This window comes from Pelophylax lessonae, assembly GCF_965119305.1.
Source record: "Pelophylax lessonae genome assembly, chromosome: 5".
NCBI classification, from domain to species: domain Eukaryota; kingdom Metazoa; phylum Chordata; class Amphibia; order Anura; family Ranidae; genus Pelophylax; species Pelophylax lessonae.
The window spans coordinates 231,316,842-231,336,582 of NC_138772.1; the positions used below are offsets into that span (position 1 = coordinate 231,316,842).

Sequence of the window (19,741 nt, forward strand, 5' to 3'; positions counted from 1 at the left end):
GCAGTGTGAGGAGCTGTGTGCTGTGGGGCATGTTTTTAATGGCATGTTGGGGCATATACAGCGATCGCTGCGGCGATCTAACATGTATCCATATTATGGGATAATATTGTGTGTGATTTTATGCACTGTGGAGCGGCGATTTCGGCGCCAAACGGCGCCATTTTACCGGCGCCCGCTCCGGCCGCATGGTTTACATGCACGGCGGCCATTTTCTTGTAGCCTCCATAGGCTTACATAGAGCGCCCTGGCAGCATCACTTCCTCTCTCCTGGAAGCACCGATCGAGGCAGCAGCAGCAGCGGAGTCTCCTCAGGTTTTATCCTTCTATTCCTGTGTTCCATTGCCTGTATTCAGTCTGTATATTCCCTGTGGGGGTCTCATTGTGCCTGAGTGTGGTGCGGTGGGCTGCGCTTGCCGCGCTTGCTGTAAGGGGGCAGTTAACCCTTGGTTGTCTGGCATACAGGGGCAATGGATTCTCAGGAGGGCAAGTTTCCCACAGTATTGGTGGAAAGCCAGGGGACCGCTGTTTCCCCCCCAGGGGGGGATTTGGCCACTATTGTGGCTGGCCTTGCTGCACAGGTGCAAATGCTGGTGGCTGCTCAATCTACTAAACGGCCCAGAGTTGCTCTGTCCTCTGATTCTGAGGGTGAAGGTGATGGGGCTGTTCTGGCGGGGACCCCCCTATCGGGGTCCCGCTCCTCTCTTGATCTAGTGGGGTCTGAGGTAGAGGCTGAAGTTGAGGGGGTTGATAATTCTCCCCCTGGCTCGCCTGAAGAGCTTGCAATCATGGATGAGTTGATTGCTTCCATTAAGCAGACGCTACGTTTGCAGGACGAGGTGTGTCCCCCAGCTGCCTTGGCGGCTTATGGGACGCAGAGAAAACGCAGGACGCCGCAGGTTTTTCCCTGCAATGCTGATTTTCAGCGCGCTGTTAAGGACCAATGGCGCGATTTGCGCAAGCCTTTTGCGGTACCAAGTAAATTTAAGCTGCGTTATCCTTTCTCGCCTGCCACTGATGAACGGTGGTGTGTGCCTCCGCCAGTGGATCATGCTATTGCGGTTTTGAACAAAGCCACTGCGATCCCTGCAGAGGGATCCCCTGTTTTCCGTGATGCCACGGATAGGAGACTGGAGTCTCTTGCCCGTCATACTTATTCTGTTACGGGTTCTATGCTTAAGGCTCTGTTTGCTTCTCTCATGGCGGCCCAGGCGATCGCAAGTTGGACGCAGATGCTTAGGCGCGTCCTAGTGGCCGATTCGGCCTCGGCGGCGACCCTGGATATGGTGGATCAGATCCACCAGGGTGTCATGTATCTGTGTGATGCGGACCTGGACCTGATTCCGTTGGCCGCGCGTGTGCACAGCGTGGCGGTGTTGTCTCGCCGCCTGGTTTGGTTGAAATGTTGGTCGGTGGACCAATCTTCACGTAAAACCTTAGCCAATCTGCCTTATGATGGGTCTCGCCTTTTTGGGGAGTCCCTGGATGTGTTGATTAAGGGGATTACCGGGGGTAAGAGCACTCTCTTGCCCCATTTCCCCAAGGCTAAGGGGGCTTCTGGGAAGAAGCATGCTCATTTTCGGCCCCCTCAGGGGTCCTTTCGTGCCTTTCGGCCGCACTACAAGGGCAAACCGTTCAAGGGCCAGGGCTCTCAGAAGAAACCCTGGTCTGGGAAACAGAAGTCCGGCCAATCCGGACCTGCGGCCCATAACAGTTCGGCCTGAAGGGGCGCCCTCACCCAGTTTTGGGGTGGGGGGACGCTTGCTCGGTTTTCTTCAGCCCTGGTTGGCCCGTGTGCGGGACAGATGGGTTCTGGAAATCGTTCGATCTGGTTACAAGATCGAGTTTCTCTCTCGGCCAGAGAGCAGATTTTTTCCCTCAAATCTACAACTGTCTCCAGAGCGCCTGCGGGATCTGCACCTGGCGGTGCGGGACCTGAGGGCTCAGGGAGTGGTGGTTCCGGTGCCTCATCGGGACAGATTTCGGGGGTTTTATTCCAATCTGTTCACCGTGCCCAGAAAGGAGGGCAAGGTTCGTCCAATTCTGGACTTGAAAGCTCTGAACCGCTCTGTGCGGGTTCGCAAGTTCCGCATGGAATCCCTGCGCTCGGTGGTGGCTGCCCTGGTTCCGGGGGAATTCATGGCCTCCATCGATTTGAAGGATGCGTATCTTCACATCCCCATATTCGAGGGTCATCAGAGATACCTTCGATTTGCCATTGCGGAGGATCACTACCAGTTCGTGGCGTTGCCCTTTGGGCTCGCCTCGGCTCCGCGGGTCTTCACCAAAGTGCTTGCACCGGTTCTGGCATTATTGAGAGCCCAGGGCATTGCTGTCCTGGGGTATCTGGACGACATTCTGATTCGGTCTGCGACCAGTCAGGGTCTGGAGAAGGACCTGTCTGTCACGATGCAAACTCTGCAGGAGTTCGGTTGGACGATAAATGTTCCAAAGTCGACACTGAGTCCGTCGGTTCGTCTTCCCTATCTGGGAATGATACTGGACTCGGTGCAGGCGAAGGTCTTCCTGCCGGAAGACAAACTCAGGACTCTTCAGGAGGAAGTCAGGTCCCTCAGGGACGTTCCGAACTCGTCTCTGCGGACGTGTATGAGATGTCTGGGATTGATGGTCTCGGCTTTCGAGGCGATTCCTTTCGCGCAGTTTCACACGCGGGGTCTCCAGGCGGAGATCTTGTCCAAGTGGGACGGGCGACCTCAATCTCTGGATCTTCAGATCTCGTTGAGTCATCGCACCAGGGAAAACCTTCTGTGGTGGCTCCAGTCCCCGTTGGTGTCCGGGGGCAAGTCGTTTCGTCCGATCTCGTGGACGATAATCACCACGGATGCCAGCCTGTCGGGCTGGGGTGGTGTTCTGGGCGTTCTGTCCGCCCAGGGGACCTGGTCGGAGGGGGAGTCTTCCCTCCCGATCAACATTCTGGAATTGCGTGCGATAAGGCTCTGTCTTCATCGCTGGACGGACCGGCTGCAGGGCTGCCCGGTTCGGGTGCAGACGGACAATGCCACGGCGGTGGCCTACATCAACCACCAAGGGGGCACCAGGAGTGCCCGAGCGGCTCGAGAAGTGGCCGACATTCTGTCTTGGGCCGAGACTCATGTCCCGGCGATAACGGCGGTTCACATTCCGGGAGTGGAGAACTGGCAGGCGGACTATCTGAGTCGCCAGACCCTGGATCAGGGGGAATGGTCTCTCCACCCGGCTGTCTTCCAGATGTTGTGCGCGAAGTGGGGTCTTCCAGATGTGGACCTGTTCGCGTCTCGCCTCAACTACAAGGTGAAGAGGTTCGTGGCAAGGACGCGCGACCCTCGGGCAGACGCGTCGGACGCGTTAGTGGCCCCGTGGCATCAGTACAGGCTGATGTACGCGTTTCCACCGATTCAGTTGCTGTCCCGGTTCCTTCGCAGGTTACACTCGGAACGCAGCACGGTGATTCTTGTGGCACCGGACTGGCCTCGCCGGTCCTGGTACGCAGACCTCGTGAATCTGGCGGTCGACGCCCCCTGGCGTCTGCCTCTTCGGGACGATCTACTGTCTCAAGGACCGATTTACCATCCTGCTTTACAGTCGCTGGCTTTGACGGCCTGGCTGTTGAGACCGAGGTCCTGAAGGAGAAGGGTCTCTCTCCAGAGGTTGTTCATACCTTGATCAACGCGAGGAAGTCTTCCTCGGGAAAGGTTTATTACCGTACTTGGAAGGCCTATTTTGCCTGGTGTGAGTCCAGGGGGTTTTCACCCCGCACGTACTCGGTTTCCCGTGTGCTGTCTTTCCTTCAGACGGGTGTCGATCAGCGTTTGGCGCTGGCTACGATAAAGGGTCAGGTGTCTGCGCTGGCCGTTCTGTTTCAACGTCCCGTGGCTTCCAACTCCTTGGTTGGCACTTTTATTCAGGGTGTGCGGCATCTGGTTCCTCCTAGGAGGGATCCTTTGCCCCCTTGGGACTTGAATCTAGTCCTGTCTGTGTTACAACGTGCTCCTTTTGAACAGATCAGGGAGATATCGTTGTCTATGTTGTCCAAAAAGGTCGCCTTTTTGGTGGCGATCACTTCGGCTCGCAGAGTGTCGGAACTGGCGGCTTTGTCCTGCAAGTCTCCGTACCTGGTTGTTCATTTGGATAAGGTGGTCTTGCGACCTAATCCTTCTTTTCTGCCGAAACGAGTTTCGGAATTCCATCTTAACGAGGATATTGTTTTGCCTTCGTTGTGCACGAAGCCTAAACATCCAAAGGAGGTGAGACTACATTCTCTGGATGTTGTTCGGGCGATTAGGGTTTACCTTAAATCGACTGAGTCTTTTCGAAAGACGGACTCCTTGTTTGTTCTTCCAGAGGGTCCTCGGAAGGGCATGGCGGCTTCCGCCTCTACCATTGCCAAATGGATCAGGCAGACCATTGAACAGGCCTATGCCTTGCAGGGGAAGGTTCCCCCTGTGCCTGTGAAGGCGCACTCTACTAGATCTCTGAGTACGTCTTGGGCCTGTCGTCATGGGGCTTCTGTAGCCCAGGTGTGTAAGGCGGCGACTTGGTCGACCGTACACACTTTCACAAAATTCTGCAAAGTAGATGTTCAGGCATCGGCGGATGCTTCCTTTGGCCGCAAGGTTCTTAGTGCGGCTGTTCCCTAGGGTCCCTTGTTGGGGACTCCTGGCTGTTGGGATAAGTTTTGTATCCCCTGGTTTTTTGTCTTTTCCTGGGTTGTTGCTCCTGTTGAGCACTTATTTTTGCTGTTGCCCAGCTGGTTTCCTTCATTTGGTAAGGTTCCTTTCTTTGATGTGGAGACTGCGTTGCCTTTCGGCGCGGATGCGTTTCCCACCCCTCATGTTTGCACTGCTTTGGGACGTCCCCATATGTGACGAATATGAAGAGGCGGCGACTGTCGGAGGACGTAAGAGAAAACGGAATTTTTGTAAAATCTTACCTGTAAAATTCCTTTCTCTGAGTCCTCCGACAGTCGCCGCCCCCGCCCCTCTTTTGGGGTTTGAATGTATACTCTACTGCTATTCCACTAAAACTGAGATATGGTTGCAGGAAGTAGGAGGGTATTGACTGAGGGGACCACCCCTTGAGGGTGGGATATGTTAAAGCTTTATTGTTAACATATTCTGTTGCCTAGCTACTCCTTCGGAGCAAAGTCTAATACCCCATATGTGACGAATATGAAGAGGCGGCGACTGTCGGAGGACTCAGAGAAAGGAATTTTACAGGTAAGATTTTACAAAAATTCCGTTTTTTTGCTATTCAGCACTGTTCTACTTTATCTGGCAATTATGCCGTCATGCAACAGTACGCAAATGAAATGTGTATTTTTCAAACAAATAGAGGTTTCTTTTGGGTGTATTTGATCACCACTGGGTTTTTTTATTATATAAAAAAAGACCAAAAATACTGGAAAAAAAAACAATATTTTCTACTTTCTGTTAAAAAAAACATATCCAATAAAAAAAATTCTCTCAAATTTTGGCAAAAATGTATTCTGCTGCATGTCTTTGGCAAAAAAAAATCCCAATAAGTGTAAAATATTTGGTTTGTGTGAAAGTTATAACATCTACAAACTAAGGTATATTTACTGTAATTTACTATAATGGCGGTGATCAGCGACTTATAATGTCACTGTAATAGGATGGCAGGGAAACTGACTCTAACATACACTCGCTGGGAGGGTCACTGACACTGACGTCCCTAGTGACACTAATACATTGATCAGTGATGATACGGTATACTGACACTCTAATAATGACACTGGCTGGGAAGGCGTTATATCTAGGAGCAGTCAGGGGGTTAGCTGTGTGCCTAACAAGCTTTAGTGTTTGTAATGTGTGCTTTTACTTTTACTATATGCCTTTTTTTCCTCCTTGCTTTTCAGGGAGAAGAAACAGCCAGATCGCTGTTTACTGCACAGTTTGTAAATAGAGAACTCTGTGTGTGATTTGACATAGCCGTACAGCAGGTTTCAGCTGAAATCAGTGGCTGGAATTTGCTGCCAAACTAGTTCTGCGTCACAGCACGGGTTGGCAGGGGGCCCTCGCATGCATGCCCAAAAACCCAAATGCAAGTCGGTAACGTACATGCACGATGCCTTGCCTGCAACCCGTCGCCCGCTCATTTACTGTGAACGGGGTTGGCAGGAGGTTAAATATTTTTCTCCCAGAGAATCTTTTAAAGATTTGTATCTTGATTAAAGGTTTGTATATTGTAGGTGTAGTGTAGGCGTGTGTATCTGCCCTGACTATGTGTGTTTAAACTGATTATAATTTTTGACAATTTTAAGTATTCATTTTACAATTTGAATGTGGTTTACTGTCCTTTTTTATTATTAATTAAACTGAGGAAATTCAAATAAAGGAAAAACAGGTGTTTGCTTACTACAGTTAGAGACTGTTATTGTTTTATGAGCTGCTATTTGATTAGTTCCTATATACAGCCTAATAACTTCCTTTCCTCCAACTTCTATGTGTAAGCACTGCAGTATTTATTATAGTAAAAACTGGCATGCAAATTTGATTTGTATTGGTTTACTTTTCTAGGTTAACCAGAAAGGGTCCGAAAAACCACTGGAACAAACATTTGCACAAATGGTGACAGGCCTTGGAAATGGAATGGTTAGGTCAGTTTGCTTTTTACTGTCATAGTTTGCTTGTGCATTTTTACATTTAGGCCTCATGCACACAGGGCGATTTTACAGCTGCTTTTAGGAGCGTCGGATATTTTTTTTTTTTGCAGCCTAAAAAGGCCCTTCCATGTTATTCTATGGCCTCATGCACACACAGGATTTTTTGCAAGTGGCATAGGCGTTTTTAGGCTGTAAAAAAAAACCCAGAGCCAGTGCATTCTGGAGCAGCAGTGTTAAGCTGTGAGAACGCCTGACGCTGCTAAAGGCTGCATACAGCGTTAGGCCACGTCAGATGTTATTAAGCTGTAGTAGTTGGATTTGAGGTTGGAAAATAGAAGAGGGCATAAAAGGGCTGCTAAACGCTAAGGCTCCTTAACGTGGCTAAAATGTGCATTAACTCCAATGGAAAACGCTTCTAAAAGCAAGTTTTTACAGCTGCTTTTTCCTGGCGTCAGAACTGGCTTTGCAGCTTGTTTTTTTCAAATGCACTGTGTGCACAAGGCCATAAGTTTAAACTTGTTTTTTTATTTTTATTTAATGAGGCACATAACAATGTACAGTGCACTCGTAGTCTGAACCCTTTCTTTATCGTAAATCACGGGACACAGAGCAGCCATAATAATTACTATCTGGGTTATCCACCACCTGTAGGTGAATGGACACTGGCAACCAAAAAGACCGGAAGTCCCCCTCTATATAACCCCTCCCATACAGGAAGTACTTCAGTTTTTTCACCAGTGTCTTAGAAGTGATGGTCATGGCAGATCCATCTGAAAGGATGGTACCTGAGCCTCGGTAAAGGGAAACAAAGTATTGCCTGTAATGCGACCCGCTTGGTCGCTGAACCCTGGGATCCAGACCCTTGCTAAGACTGACTCCAAAGGCACTTTGGTAGGGTGCCCTACAGGTCCAAGGGAGTGTCCCCAAAAAATAGGGGGACCCAGTCCTTGAAGGTCTAGGACCTTCTATAGGAAAATTTACTTCCATTTTACGGATACCGGGTGCCATGTTTAATGCCTCATGTCTCCACTAGAGGCAGTATGTGTACCTTGGATGCCTGTGGCATGCGTACCTTGGATTACCAGTCAGCTGTGGCATGCGTACCTTGGATGCCTTACATTTTTCTGCTCTCGGCCCCCCCTAATGTTTGGCGGGCAGTGGGACTTTGTACATCCCGCTCGCGCATCTGCTTACCCTCTGTGGCTCTGGGTTCAGGGAGCACCTTTGGTGGCCATCCCTGTGGTGGGAGATCAAGTGTGCGCAAGTTCAGCCTATATACATGCACAACCGTGCACATGGAGTCGGTAGGGGACATTTCCATGACGCGTTGGCGTGCACATGGCATGCGGACCTGCACGCCGCACATGTGCAGTAAGGGGTGGAGACAGCGCAGCATTTAAAGAGTGGCGTGAGCTTCTGTCAACAGCTGGATGGAACACAGAGCAGCTGCAGCTGGGTGCATGAGTCACTTCGGGTGTATATTTTTACAGGCACTGACAGGTTCTGTTACTTTGGGATAACTGTGCTGTGTGTGTGATAAGCAGTTACAGCTTGGCACAAACTTTGAGTGCACTAAAGTTCCTCAAGTTTTCTTGTCTGGAGCAATGTCCTCCTGGAAAAGGAGTTGGCAGGCATAGCGGGATCCTAGCCATGCATCCTCTGTATTAACCTCCCCTGAGAGGCCAGAGGCAACAGGCCAATCTGAGCCATTACGGTTGTCAGGCATAGTAGCCACATCTAGTGCTTATTTCTCAGCCTACATCACTTAGGACTGTAGCACCCTCCTAGGTAGGTAGGTGCTAGGCAAAAGCATCTATTGCTCCTTCTGCTTATCAGGGGAGCCTGATCTATTAGGTTGCCTCTCACATGTTTCCAGGTGTGATTCAATGGGTCTGAGGGAGCTTGTTGGACAGTGGAGGAAACCCAACCAGTGACACATTGGCTTTTGTGGGAATCCCAGTGGGAGGGCATTCTTGAAATGCATCCTGGGATTGGTAAAAAAAAAGCCAGGGGAACATGTGACAGAGTGTCTTTGGTGGAAAGCAGAATCCCAGGAGGGGGCAGATGGCTGTCTCTCCGCCTGCTGTGTAGGAGGAATGTGGTCTTAGGCAGATGGCCTAGTGAACCAGGTGTGGAGCTGTGCTGCAGAGGATCCAGTGAAGCCGACGTTGGAGCTGCTGGCAGAGTCTCTCGGGAAAAACAGTGTCCGTGAGTACTAAGGGACTTGCCAAAGGGTCTGCCCAGGAAGGGGGACCACTCCAACGAAGTCAGGGGATCAAGGGGCCAGCTCACACATGGAGTTACAGTAAAGGGGGTGCTGTGTAGAGAACCGTGAAGAATAGGGACAAAGGGGGTACCAGGAAGTGCCCTGAAGAGTTTTCTACAGTACAGTAAAGCTTTTCTAAATACTTCTTCACTGAATAGTCAAGGTGAAGCAGCGGCCTAGCCGCATTCAGTTATTCAGAGGTCCCAGCAAATTGTGCATAGTTATTTAAGTTGGAGTATCCCACTCATCCCTTCTCCTATCCAAGTTCTCAAAACTACAAAAAAAAAAAAACCCCTAGACTGTTTTCTGACTGAGCCAAGTACTTTGAAGATGTCAAGTTGTTGCTAAGGGTAACCCAGGGGAATCCGTAACCAGCAGCTCCCAAGGTAGTAGTGCTACAGGACGATTTGGCATCGGCTTTAGCCGGCCTTGAGGGAAAAATTCCTGGCATGATTGCTTCAGTGCCACAAGGAGGGAGGAAACGTGTTAGATCCCCCTCACCTGAGCCCCCCCCCCCCTACCGCCCTTGCATGGGGAGAGCCTATTTGGTGACAATATGGACAAATATATCCAAGAGATTTTGGGGGGAAGAGTGCGCTTCTACCAGTTAGGAGAAGAATTAAACATCCTTTTAGGGGGCTAACACTCAGATTCCCAGTACTTCTAATCCCAGGCGGTTTTGACAGCCTTAGCCGTCTGGATCTAGAGCCAAGCCTTCAAGTCAAGGGCAGAAGAAACCATGGGCCCAGAGGCCTACCAAACCTAGCTCTAAATCTACCTTGTGAAGGAACGCCCCCACTCAGTCGGGTGAGGGGAAGGCTGCTACAGTTCTCGGAGGCCTGGGTGGAAATGATTCAGGACAACTGGGTTATTTCTACTGTCTCGCACGGGTACAAACTAGAATTTCAAGTGTTTCCTCATCCTCGGTTTTTAAGGTCAAACATGCTTGAAGATCCTCTAAAAAGAAGATCCATCTTTCTGCATCTAGACTATCTAAGGTCTCAAGCAGTGATTACAGAAGTTCCAGACAATGAGTAATTCAGGGGCTTTTACTCAATTCTTTTTCTAGTCCCCAAGCCAAACAGAGATGTGAGTCAATTCGCTCAATCATGGCCTCTCTGCAAGGAGGAGATTTTCTAGAATCCGTATACATGAAGCATACTTTCACGTGCCAATTTTTTAAACCCATCAAAGGTTTTTGTGCTTTGCAGGGCAAGACCATCATTTCTAGTTTGTGGCATTGCCCTTCGGGCTAGCCATGGCTCCATGAGTTTTCACAAAGACCCTAGCTCCAGTATTGGCTATTCTAAGGTCTCAAGGGATAGCAGTGGTAGGATACTTGGATGATCGATTACTTGTAGACCAGTCGGCTTCTACTCTAAGACAGAGTGTTTTCTGGGCAGTTCAGTTCTTAGAACGTCTTGGTTGGAATCTGAATTTAGCAATGTCAGCATTGCAGGGGTCCTGGACATAGATCTGTTGGCATCCAGGTTTAACAACAAGTTGGACAAATTTGTGTCCAGGACCAGGGATCCACTCGCAGTCGGAGTGGACGCCTTGGTTACTCCCTGGGAGCAGTTCTCCCTGCTTTATGTCTTTCCCACGATTCAGTTGCTGCCACAACTCCTGCGCAGGGTTCAGGAAGAAGGGAAACCGTAATCCTGGTGGCTCCAGATTGGCCCAGGAGGATTTGGTACGCGCAAATATTGATATTGGCGGTGGGAAGGCCATGGGTTCTCCCACTGCGTCAGGACCTTCTCTCTCAGGGTCTGATATTCTACCCTGATTTACAATCTCTAAATATGGCAGTTTGGCTATTGAAGCCTGGATTTTGAGGGAGCGGGGTATATCTGGTCCAGCAGTCTCTACCGTGATAAAAGCTAGTAAACCAGTCTCTAAAGGCATTTATTACAGAGTCTGGAAGTCTCACATTTATTGGTGTGAAGCCAGGAAGTGGCATCCCCGTAAATATATAATCGGGAGAATTCTAGTCTTCTTGCAAGTAGGGGTAGATATGAAGCTAGCCTAAGGCACTATTAAAGGTCAAATTTTCAAAGACTGATTGCTTTTCATTCCTTGGTCCGAGCCTTTATAACTAAGGGTGCTATGTATGCTTCCGTCAGTTAGGCCACCGTTGTGTCTTTGGGATTTAAATTTGGTCCTGGCGGTTCTAAAGAAACAGCCTTTTGAGCCCATTCGGCATAGTCCTCTGGTTCTTTTGACCAGAAAGTTAGCATTTTTGGTTGCAGTAACTTCAGCTAGAAGAGTATCAGAGTTAGCAGCTCTTTGTTGTAAGGAGCCATTTTTGATCTTGCATCAAGATCGGGTGATTCTACATTCACACCCAGGGTTTTTGCCCAAAGGTGGTGTCTGCTTTTCATTTGAATCAGGATATTATACTGCCTTCCTTCCTTCCAAATCCTCAAACAGCCGAGAAAAGTTGTTATATTCTTTCGATGTAGTACGTGCATTTAAGGTCTATTTGAAGATGTCAGCCCAGATTCGGAAGACCAACCTTTTGTTCATGCTGCCAGAAGGGCCCACTAAAGGTCAGACAGCATCTAGGTCAACAATTTCTCAGTGGATTTGCCAGGTCATTATCCAGGCGTATGGTTTAAAGGGAAAGGTTCCACCTTTTCTGGTAAAGGCACACACTACCAGAAGAGTAGGTGCTTCTTGGGCAGTTCGCCATCAAGCTTCTTTGGCTCAGATTTGCAGGGCCGCTACTTAGTCTTCAGTACAAACGTCCTCGCTGGTTTCTGGATCCGTGGACTTCCCTGGTGCAAGACAAGTTGGTCTACAAAGTCATTCGGTCCGGCTACAAGATCAAGTTTCGCTCTTGCTCACCGGCAAAGTTTTTTCCTTCCAACTTGTGCCTGTCCCCAGACCACTTACAGAGCCTTGTAAAATGTAAATAACTGCGCTAAGCTAAATCAAACAAAAGCTGCAGCTGTAGTGGGAAACACTATGGGCAGAAATATCAAATGTCTAACCAGTCCTGAAATTTACACAGCTCTGTCAGGTGGGTGATTCCACTTTTTCCTATAGCAGGCTTAACCATTGGTTTGGACGAGGTGGCTGGTGTTTTGTGCTTGCTGGACGTTGCGTATCCCTGTATCCAACAGGACCCGGTCAGGAGAGGAGTTTTCCATTGCAGCTGGCTTCTAGGCTATCTAGAGTGTGTACAATGCGATTAACCCTTTTCCATTTGGTAAGCGCATACCTCTAGCATGCTTCACTGCGGCTGATAGAAGTGATCTTTGGTGGCGGATTCATCAACTCTGCATTTGCACTTTGGAATCTTCTATTCTTGGACTATCCTACTATATTTGTGTTATCTGCTTGGACTGTTTGGAGCGGTACAAGATCTGTTCCTTCACAGGGTGATTGTCCCGGTTCCAACTTCGGGAACCGTTTCAGGGTTTTCACTCAAACCTGTTCACAGTCCCCAGGAAGGAAGGAAGGCAAAGTGCGTCTAATCCTGGACCTCAAGGCGCTCAACTGCTTTGTGCAGGTACCGAAGTTCAGAATGGAATTCATTTGAATGGTGGTGGCATTCCTGTGTCAGGGGGATTTCTCCGCCTCTATCGATATCAAGGATGCCTACCTTTCCATTCCAATATGTGCCAGTCACCAGCGTTTTCTCCGCTTTGTTGTGGGAGAGTAGCATTGTCAGTTTGTGGCGTTACCCTTTGGTCTTGCCTCTGCTCCTCAGGTCCTCACAAAAGTGTTAGCCCCGGTGTTAACTTTGCTACGCCAACGGGGGATCGTGGTACTGGGCTACCTGGATGATCTCCCTCTGCTCTGGTGGAAAACCTGGAGATCACAATATGAACTCTGCGGGAGTTCAACTGGATTCAGAATTTTCAGAAGTCTGCTCTGGCTCCGTCCACGAAGCTGGACTATCTGCTCCTTCCTCTGGAAAAACTCCACAAACTGCAGGCTGCAATTTGCCTCCTCCTGTCAAACAGATGGTCGTCCCTCTGGACTTGCATGTGGGTACTAGGCCTGATGGTGTCTACCTTGGAGGTGTTTCCGTTTGCACAGTTTCATACGAGGTCCCTGCAAAGGGAGATTCTGACCAAATAGGACAAGGCTCTGCAGTTTCTGGACAATCAGATCAGTTGGGGAACGAAGGAGTCCCTGATATGGTGGCTTAATTCTCCGGCACTTCGGCTGGAACACCTGGAGATCACAATACGAACTCTGCGGGAGTTCAACTGGATTCTGAGTTTTCAGAAGTCTGCTCTGGTTTCATCCACAAAGCTGCACTATCTGGGTCTGACTCTGGACTCGGCCTTAGCCAGAGTGCTCCTTCCTCTGGACAAACTCCAGAAATTGCAGGCTGCTATTTGTCTTCTGCTGACCAGCAGATGGTCTTCCCTCCGGACTTGCATGCGGGTGCAGAGCCTGATGGTGTCTACCTTCAAGGCGGTTCCATTTGCACAGTTCCATACGAGGTCTCTGCAAAGCGAGATTCTGGCCAAATGGGACAAGACTCCACAGTCTCTGTACAATCAGATCCGGCTGAGCCGGGGAAGGAAGGAGTGCCTGATATAGTGGCTTTGCTCATCTGCGCTTTGGCTGGGCAAATCTATCCTCCCCTTGTATTGGACAGTGGTCAACACAGATGCCCGCCTGTCCGGCTGGAGAGGCATCCTCGGCAAGCATTCTGCTCAGGGGATCTGGACGCTGGAAGAGTCCAGACTGCCAATCAATGTCTTGTCTGAGAGATCAGACTGTTTCTGGATCATTGGACGGATCGTCTTCAGGGTTGTCCAGTGAGCATTCAATTGGACAATGCCATGGCCGTGGCTTATGTCAATCACCAAGGGGGCACAAGAAGTTTCCTGGCGTCTCTGGAGGTAGCTGGCATTCTAAGGTGGGCAGAATGTTTGTTTTTTTCAGCCCTCTCCACCGTACACATTGCCAGGGCGGAAAATTGGCTGACGGATTACCTCAGTCGGCAGGCATTGGACCAAGGGGAGTGTTCCCTTCATCCGGAGGTGTTTCATCAGCAGTGTCCTCGGTGGGCCACCCCCCGAGGTGGATTTGTTGGCATCTCGGCTCAACAGAAAGTTGCAGAGATTTGTGGCTCGGTCAAGGGATCCTCTGGCGGACGCCGCAGACACTCTGGTGGCCCCGTGCGGTCATCGTTTAAATTACGCCTTCCCTCCTCTCAAGCTTCTACCCAGCTTCTACACAGGATCGAGGCAGAAGGAATTCCGATCATCTTAGTGGCTCACAACTGGCCTCGTCTGGCTTGGTATGCCGATCTGGTGCGGCTGGTCGCCGACATTCCTTGGCAGCTTCCTCTCAGGGAGGATCAGCTGTCTCAAGGACCGATCTTCCATCCTGCTTCACAGTCGCTGGCTTTGATGGCTTGGCTGTTGAACGCCAGGTGCTGAAGGATAGGGGTTTATCTGAATCAGTGATTCCTACACTGTTGAACAGTAGGAAATCTATTTCTAGGAAGATCTACCATCACACGTGGAATACGTACATTGCGTGGTGCTCCTTCTCGGTGGCTCGGATCTTGACCTTCCTTCGACGGGGGGTTGAACAGAAGTTGGCCTTGAGCACCATCAGGAACCAGGTGTGGGCTTTGGCGGTCGTCTTCTAATGACCTTTGGCCACACCCTCTCTGGTGCGTACCTTTCTTCACGACATTTGATCCCTCCAGTGCGTGCTCCGTTGCCGGCCTTGGGATCTCAATTTCTTGCTTTCAGCTCTACAGAAGCCTCCCTTTGAAAATATTTGGGAGATCCCTGCTTATACTGTCCCAGAAGGTGGCCTTTTTGGTGTGCGCACGGTGTCCGAACTGGCGGCGTTATCTTGTTGTCCACCCTATCTGGTGATTCACAGGGATAAGGTGGTTCTTCTCCCCCTGTCCATCTTTCCTTGTAAAGGTTGTCTCTGATTTTCATTTGATTGAAGATATTGTGTTGCCTTCCTTGTGTCCAAGGCCTAAACATCTGAAGGAAATGCACACTTTTAAAAAGTTTTATAAAGTGGATGTGTTGGCGTCTGCGGTTGCTTCCTTTGGACGCAAGGTTTTGCAGGCTGCTGTTTAAGAGGACCTGATCCTCTTTGAGGGTGTATTGTTTTTTCAGGTGGGCTCCAGTTGTTGAGCTCCTGTTGCTTGGTTGGCTAATTTTTAGCCTTGGGAATTTTTTTGGTTGTTCCCACCCCTCATGTTTACCACTGCTGTGGGACGTCCCAACGGTTATGAATACCAGGAGCTGTGTCTGTCAATGAACGAAACAGAAAATGTGATTTTTTTTTTTTTTTCTCTGATGTTCATTGAGGGACACAGCACCCACCCCTCTGTGGAGTTATTATTCTCCTGACACTGCTTGTAACAAAACTGAGTGGCTATAGCAGAGAGAGGGAGTATACCCCCTAGTACTGCCCATGGGTGTAGCCAGAGTTCTTTTCTGCCTAGTGTCCTGCTCCTGTAGGGGGCAGTATAACTCAATGGTTATGAATACCAGGAGCTGTGTCCGCCAATGATCAGAGAAATGGATTTTACAGTAAGTCAAAATTCCCATTTTTCTGTGACTTCACGGGCAAGTTCACAGTCTGCAAAACATTCTTATTTTTTATTTTCTCAGTCTTTGACAGACCATCAACACCATGGCAAAGCAGTCTCAGCCAGACATTGAGAACATTCCCACTACACCAAACTTGAGAAGTGTATTTTTCCTGCTAAAAAGGTCCGGATTAGCCATAGATCTCACTGAGGTTTGATCCATTTTGTAGTCGATCTATGGATCTTCCTTCAATTCAAGGGGTTTGCCCGTTTTTTTTTTTTTTTTTTTGTTTATATTAATGTATCCAAGGTTCTACCACCCTGGCAGCATCCATCACTGGGCACTAAAAAAGCTATCCAAACTTTTGGAACCCTTAAGAAGGCCTTCACTCTAGTTCTGTTTTAAGGCATCCACACCCTGCTGTCTATATTGGCCTTAAAGGAGATGTACAGCCAAATGAGCTTTGGCTGTACATCTCCTACGGATCATAGGAGTGCAGTTCCTTCTGCACTCCTGTGACCCATTTTCAGCAGAGAGCGAGCTGAAGTCCGCTCTCTGCTGAAGGGGGGTTAATGAGGGGGGTTAACGACGCGGTCACTGTCCAAGGATTGCATCCTGTTCTAAGAAATGAACAAGGTTGTTAGCATTTACACTTGTAGCAACTGCATCTTTCCTTAAAAGAGATGTATGGGAATTTTTTTCCCCCCATTTATACTTACCTAGGTGGATGCAGCATCGGTCCCCTGGTGCCTCTGCACTTGGAGCCGATCGATCGAACACCGCCAAGCGCTAGGTTCTTAGAGCTCCCCAAGCAGAGAGCTGCTGACTGTCAGCAGCTCTCTGCTCTGCCCCCTCCTTGTTCTTTGGAGCACTTGGCTGTGGAGGGGACGGAGTGCCCGGCTCAGACTCTCAGCGGCTCACTGAGAGGCTGAGCCGGGCGTCAATCCAGGCACCTGGTGGATCCCGACTCCGTGTTTGCGATGACACGCTGTCTGGACCGAATTCTGTGACATGAGCAATCAATAAATCCTAAAAAGACAACCCATAGACTGTGTACTGGAGCCAGAATGAATGTGCTGTTGCTTGGGTGAGTGGCAGCCTCCGTACTGTTTGGGAAAGAACCAGTTAAATTTAGAGCCGGTTCACACTGGGGCGACTTGTCAGGCGATTTGGTCACCTGACAAGTCGCCGTGGGTCGCCTGCCATAGATTAGCACAGGACCCGTTCTAATAGGAGCGACACAAGTCGCTCCGACTTAGAAAAAGGGTCCTGTACTACTTTGGGGCGACCTGGAGCGACCTGCATTGACTTCAATGATATGAAGTCCGTGCATGTCGCTCCGAGGTCGCGGTGCACAGCGCGCACCGCGACCTCACAGGTCGCCCCCGGCAAGTCGGGTCGCCTGTATGTGAACCGGCTCTTAGGGGCCCTTGAAGGGGTAGCGCTTCAAAATAAATAAATAATATATAAATATATACACACATAAATGCTGCACGTAAGCTCATAAAATACTTGATTTTTCATTTTTACCTGATTTTTTTCTTTTTTTTTTTTATTGACAGGATCTTTTTGAATATTATATTGTGTTTAACACTTCACTTGTTTTGTATAATTTTTCAGATATTTTGCATTTGATTTTCATAAAGAATGCAGCAGAATGCGTTGGGACCGCTTGCAAATTTTGGTAGATCAAGTTGCTGAAATACAAGATGACTTTGGGTATGTGGCTTTTTTACAAAACTAACAATGCAAAAGAAATTATATGCATGTTTATCCACAATAAATATACGCTCACCGGCCACTTTATTGGGTACACCTGTTCAATTGCTTGGTAACACAAATTGCTAATCGGCCAACCACATGGCAGCAACTCAATGCATTTAGGCTTCTAGACGTGGTGAAAACAACTGGCTGAGTTCAAACCGAGAATCAGAATGGGAAAGGAAGGGGATTTAAGTGACTGAACATGGTATGGTTGTTTGTGCCAGACCAGCAGGTCTGAGTTTTCCAAAAACTGCTGATCTGCTGGGATTTTAATGCACAACCATCTCTAGGGTTTACAGAGAATGGTGGGCAAAAGAGAAAATATCCAGTGAGAGGCAGTTGTGTGGACGAAAATGCCTTGTTGATGTCAGAGGAGAATGGGCCGGCTGGTTTGAGATGAAAGAATGGCAACAGTAACTCAATAACTTGTTAAAACCAAGGTATGCAGAATACCATTTCTGAATGCACAACACATTGAACCTTGAAGCAGATGGTCTACAGCAGCAGAAGACCACACTGGGTGCCACTCCCATCAGCTAGGAACAAGAAACTGAGGCTACAATTTGCACAGGCTTACCAAAATTGGACAATGGAAGATTGGAAAAAAGTTGCCTGGTCTGATGAGTCTCGATTTCAGCTGTGACATTACAATGGTATGGCCAGAATTTGACGTAAACAACATGAAAGTATGGATGCATCGTACTTTGTATCAACAGTTTAAGCTGGTGGTGGTGTAATGGTGTGGGGAATATTTTCTTGGCACACTTTGGGCCCATTGGTACCAATTGAGCATTGTTTAAATGCCACGGCCTACCTGAGTATTGTTGCTGACCGTGTCCACCACTTTATGACAACAGTGTACCCATCTTCTGATGGCTACTTCCAGCAGGATAATGCACCATGTCACAAAACTCAAATCATCTCACCACTGGTTTCTGGAACATGACAATGAGTTCACTGTACTCCAATGGTCTTCACAGTTACCAGATCTTAATCCAATAGAGCACATTTTGGATGTGGTGGAACAGGAGATTCGCAACATGGATGGGCAGCTTACAAATCTGCAGCAACTATGGGATGCTATCATGTCAATATGGACCAAAATCTCTAAGGAATGTTTCCAACACCATGTTGAATCTATGCCATAAAGAATTAAGGCAGTTCTGAATTGAACAGAGGGTCTAACCTGGTACTAGCAAGGTGTACCTAATAAAGTGGCCGGTGTGTGTATGTACATATGTGTTAGCAGAGATTTAGCCAGGAAGGGGTATTGTAATAGGCTGAATCTCCACTCTTAAATATTTAGGGGGGGAAATGATTGGTTATGGGTGGCTGTTTTACCCATTATCTGCATTCTCTTCCCCTGTGGGCAGTACTTCTGCTCTTAGTGATGGCTGTAAGACTGTGTACATGCCCATGCACTAGAAATAATGAACTCCTGTGTGCATGTGCAGAAGTAACGTCAATACCTGGCCTGGCTGATCAAGACCGCCAAAGATCCAGCACTCAGAATTAGGACAATGGTATCACTGTGAATTTATTGCCAGCGAGGGACCTTATGAATGTTGCATCGTTGGAGAGGAAGTAAATACTTAAAAATTGTTCTCAGTCCCAGGTTGTATCCAGAACACCCATTTTGAGTTCATTTCCTGAAGACCCACTTATTAAGAGAAGTAACTCCAGATCAGGTGCATCTCAAAAAAATTAAATATCATCAAAAAGGTAATTTATTTCAGTAATTCAATTAAAAAATTGATCTATTTCAAGCATTTCTTTCTTTTCATTTTGATGATTTATGGCTTACAGCTATTGAAAACCCAAGAAGAATATTAGAATGTTACATAAGCCCAATTAAAAAAAAAAAAAAAAAAGGATTTTTAATACAGAAATGTTGGTTTACTAAAAAGTATGTAGTATACACTCAATACTTGGTTGGGGCTCCTTTTGCATTAATTACTGCAGTAATGCGGCGTGGCATGGAGGTAATCAGCCTTTGGCAATGCTGGGGTGTTATTGAAGTTATTGAAGGTTGCTTTGATAGTGGCTTTCAGCTCATCTGCATTTTTGGGTCTGGTGTATCTTACTCCCCTTGACAATACCCCACAGATTCATAATAGGGTTTAGGTCAGGTGAGCCAATTAAGCACAGTGATACCATTGTCATTAAACCAGGTATTGGTACTTTTGGCAGTGTGGGCAGGTGCCAAGTCCTGCTGATTTAATTTTCCAGCAGGACTTGGCACCTGCCCACATTACCAAAAGTACCAATATCTGGTTTAATGATCATGGTATTACTGTGCTTGACTGTCCAGCAAACTCGCCTGACCTAAACCCCATAGATAATCTGTGGGTTACTGTCAAGAGGAAGATGAGAGACACCAGACCCAACAATGCAGATGAGCTAAAAGCCACTTTCACACCTCAGCAGTGCCACAGGCTGTTCGCCTCTATGCCACGCCACATTGATGCAGTAGTTCATGCAAAATGAGCCCCGGCAAAGTATTGAGTGCATACTATACTGTACATGGACATACTCTTCAGTAAGCCAACATTTCTGTAT

At 48.3% G+C, this 19,741-nt stretch overlaps 1 protein-coding gene across 1 annotated transcript in view; it reads left to right on the top strand.

The window, feature by feature from the left end:
• SACM1L (SAC1 like phosphatidylinositide phosphatase) overlaps positions 1–19,741 on the top strand; it is a 267,712-nt gene that overhangs the window by 130,049 nt on the left and 117,922 nt on the right. The window contains exons 12-13 of the mRNA XM_082257843.1: positions 6,534–6,613; positions 17,039–17,137. Of these exons, the coding sequence (XP_082113969.1) occupies positions 6,534–6,613; positions 17,039–17,137 (179 nt within the window). The remainder of the gene's footprint in view (positions 1–6,533; positions 6,614–17,038; positions 17,138–19,741) is intronic.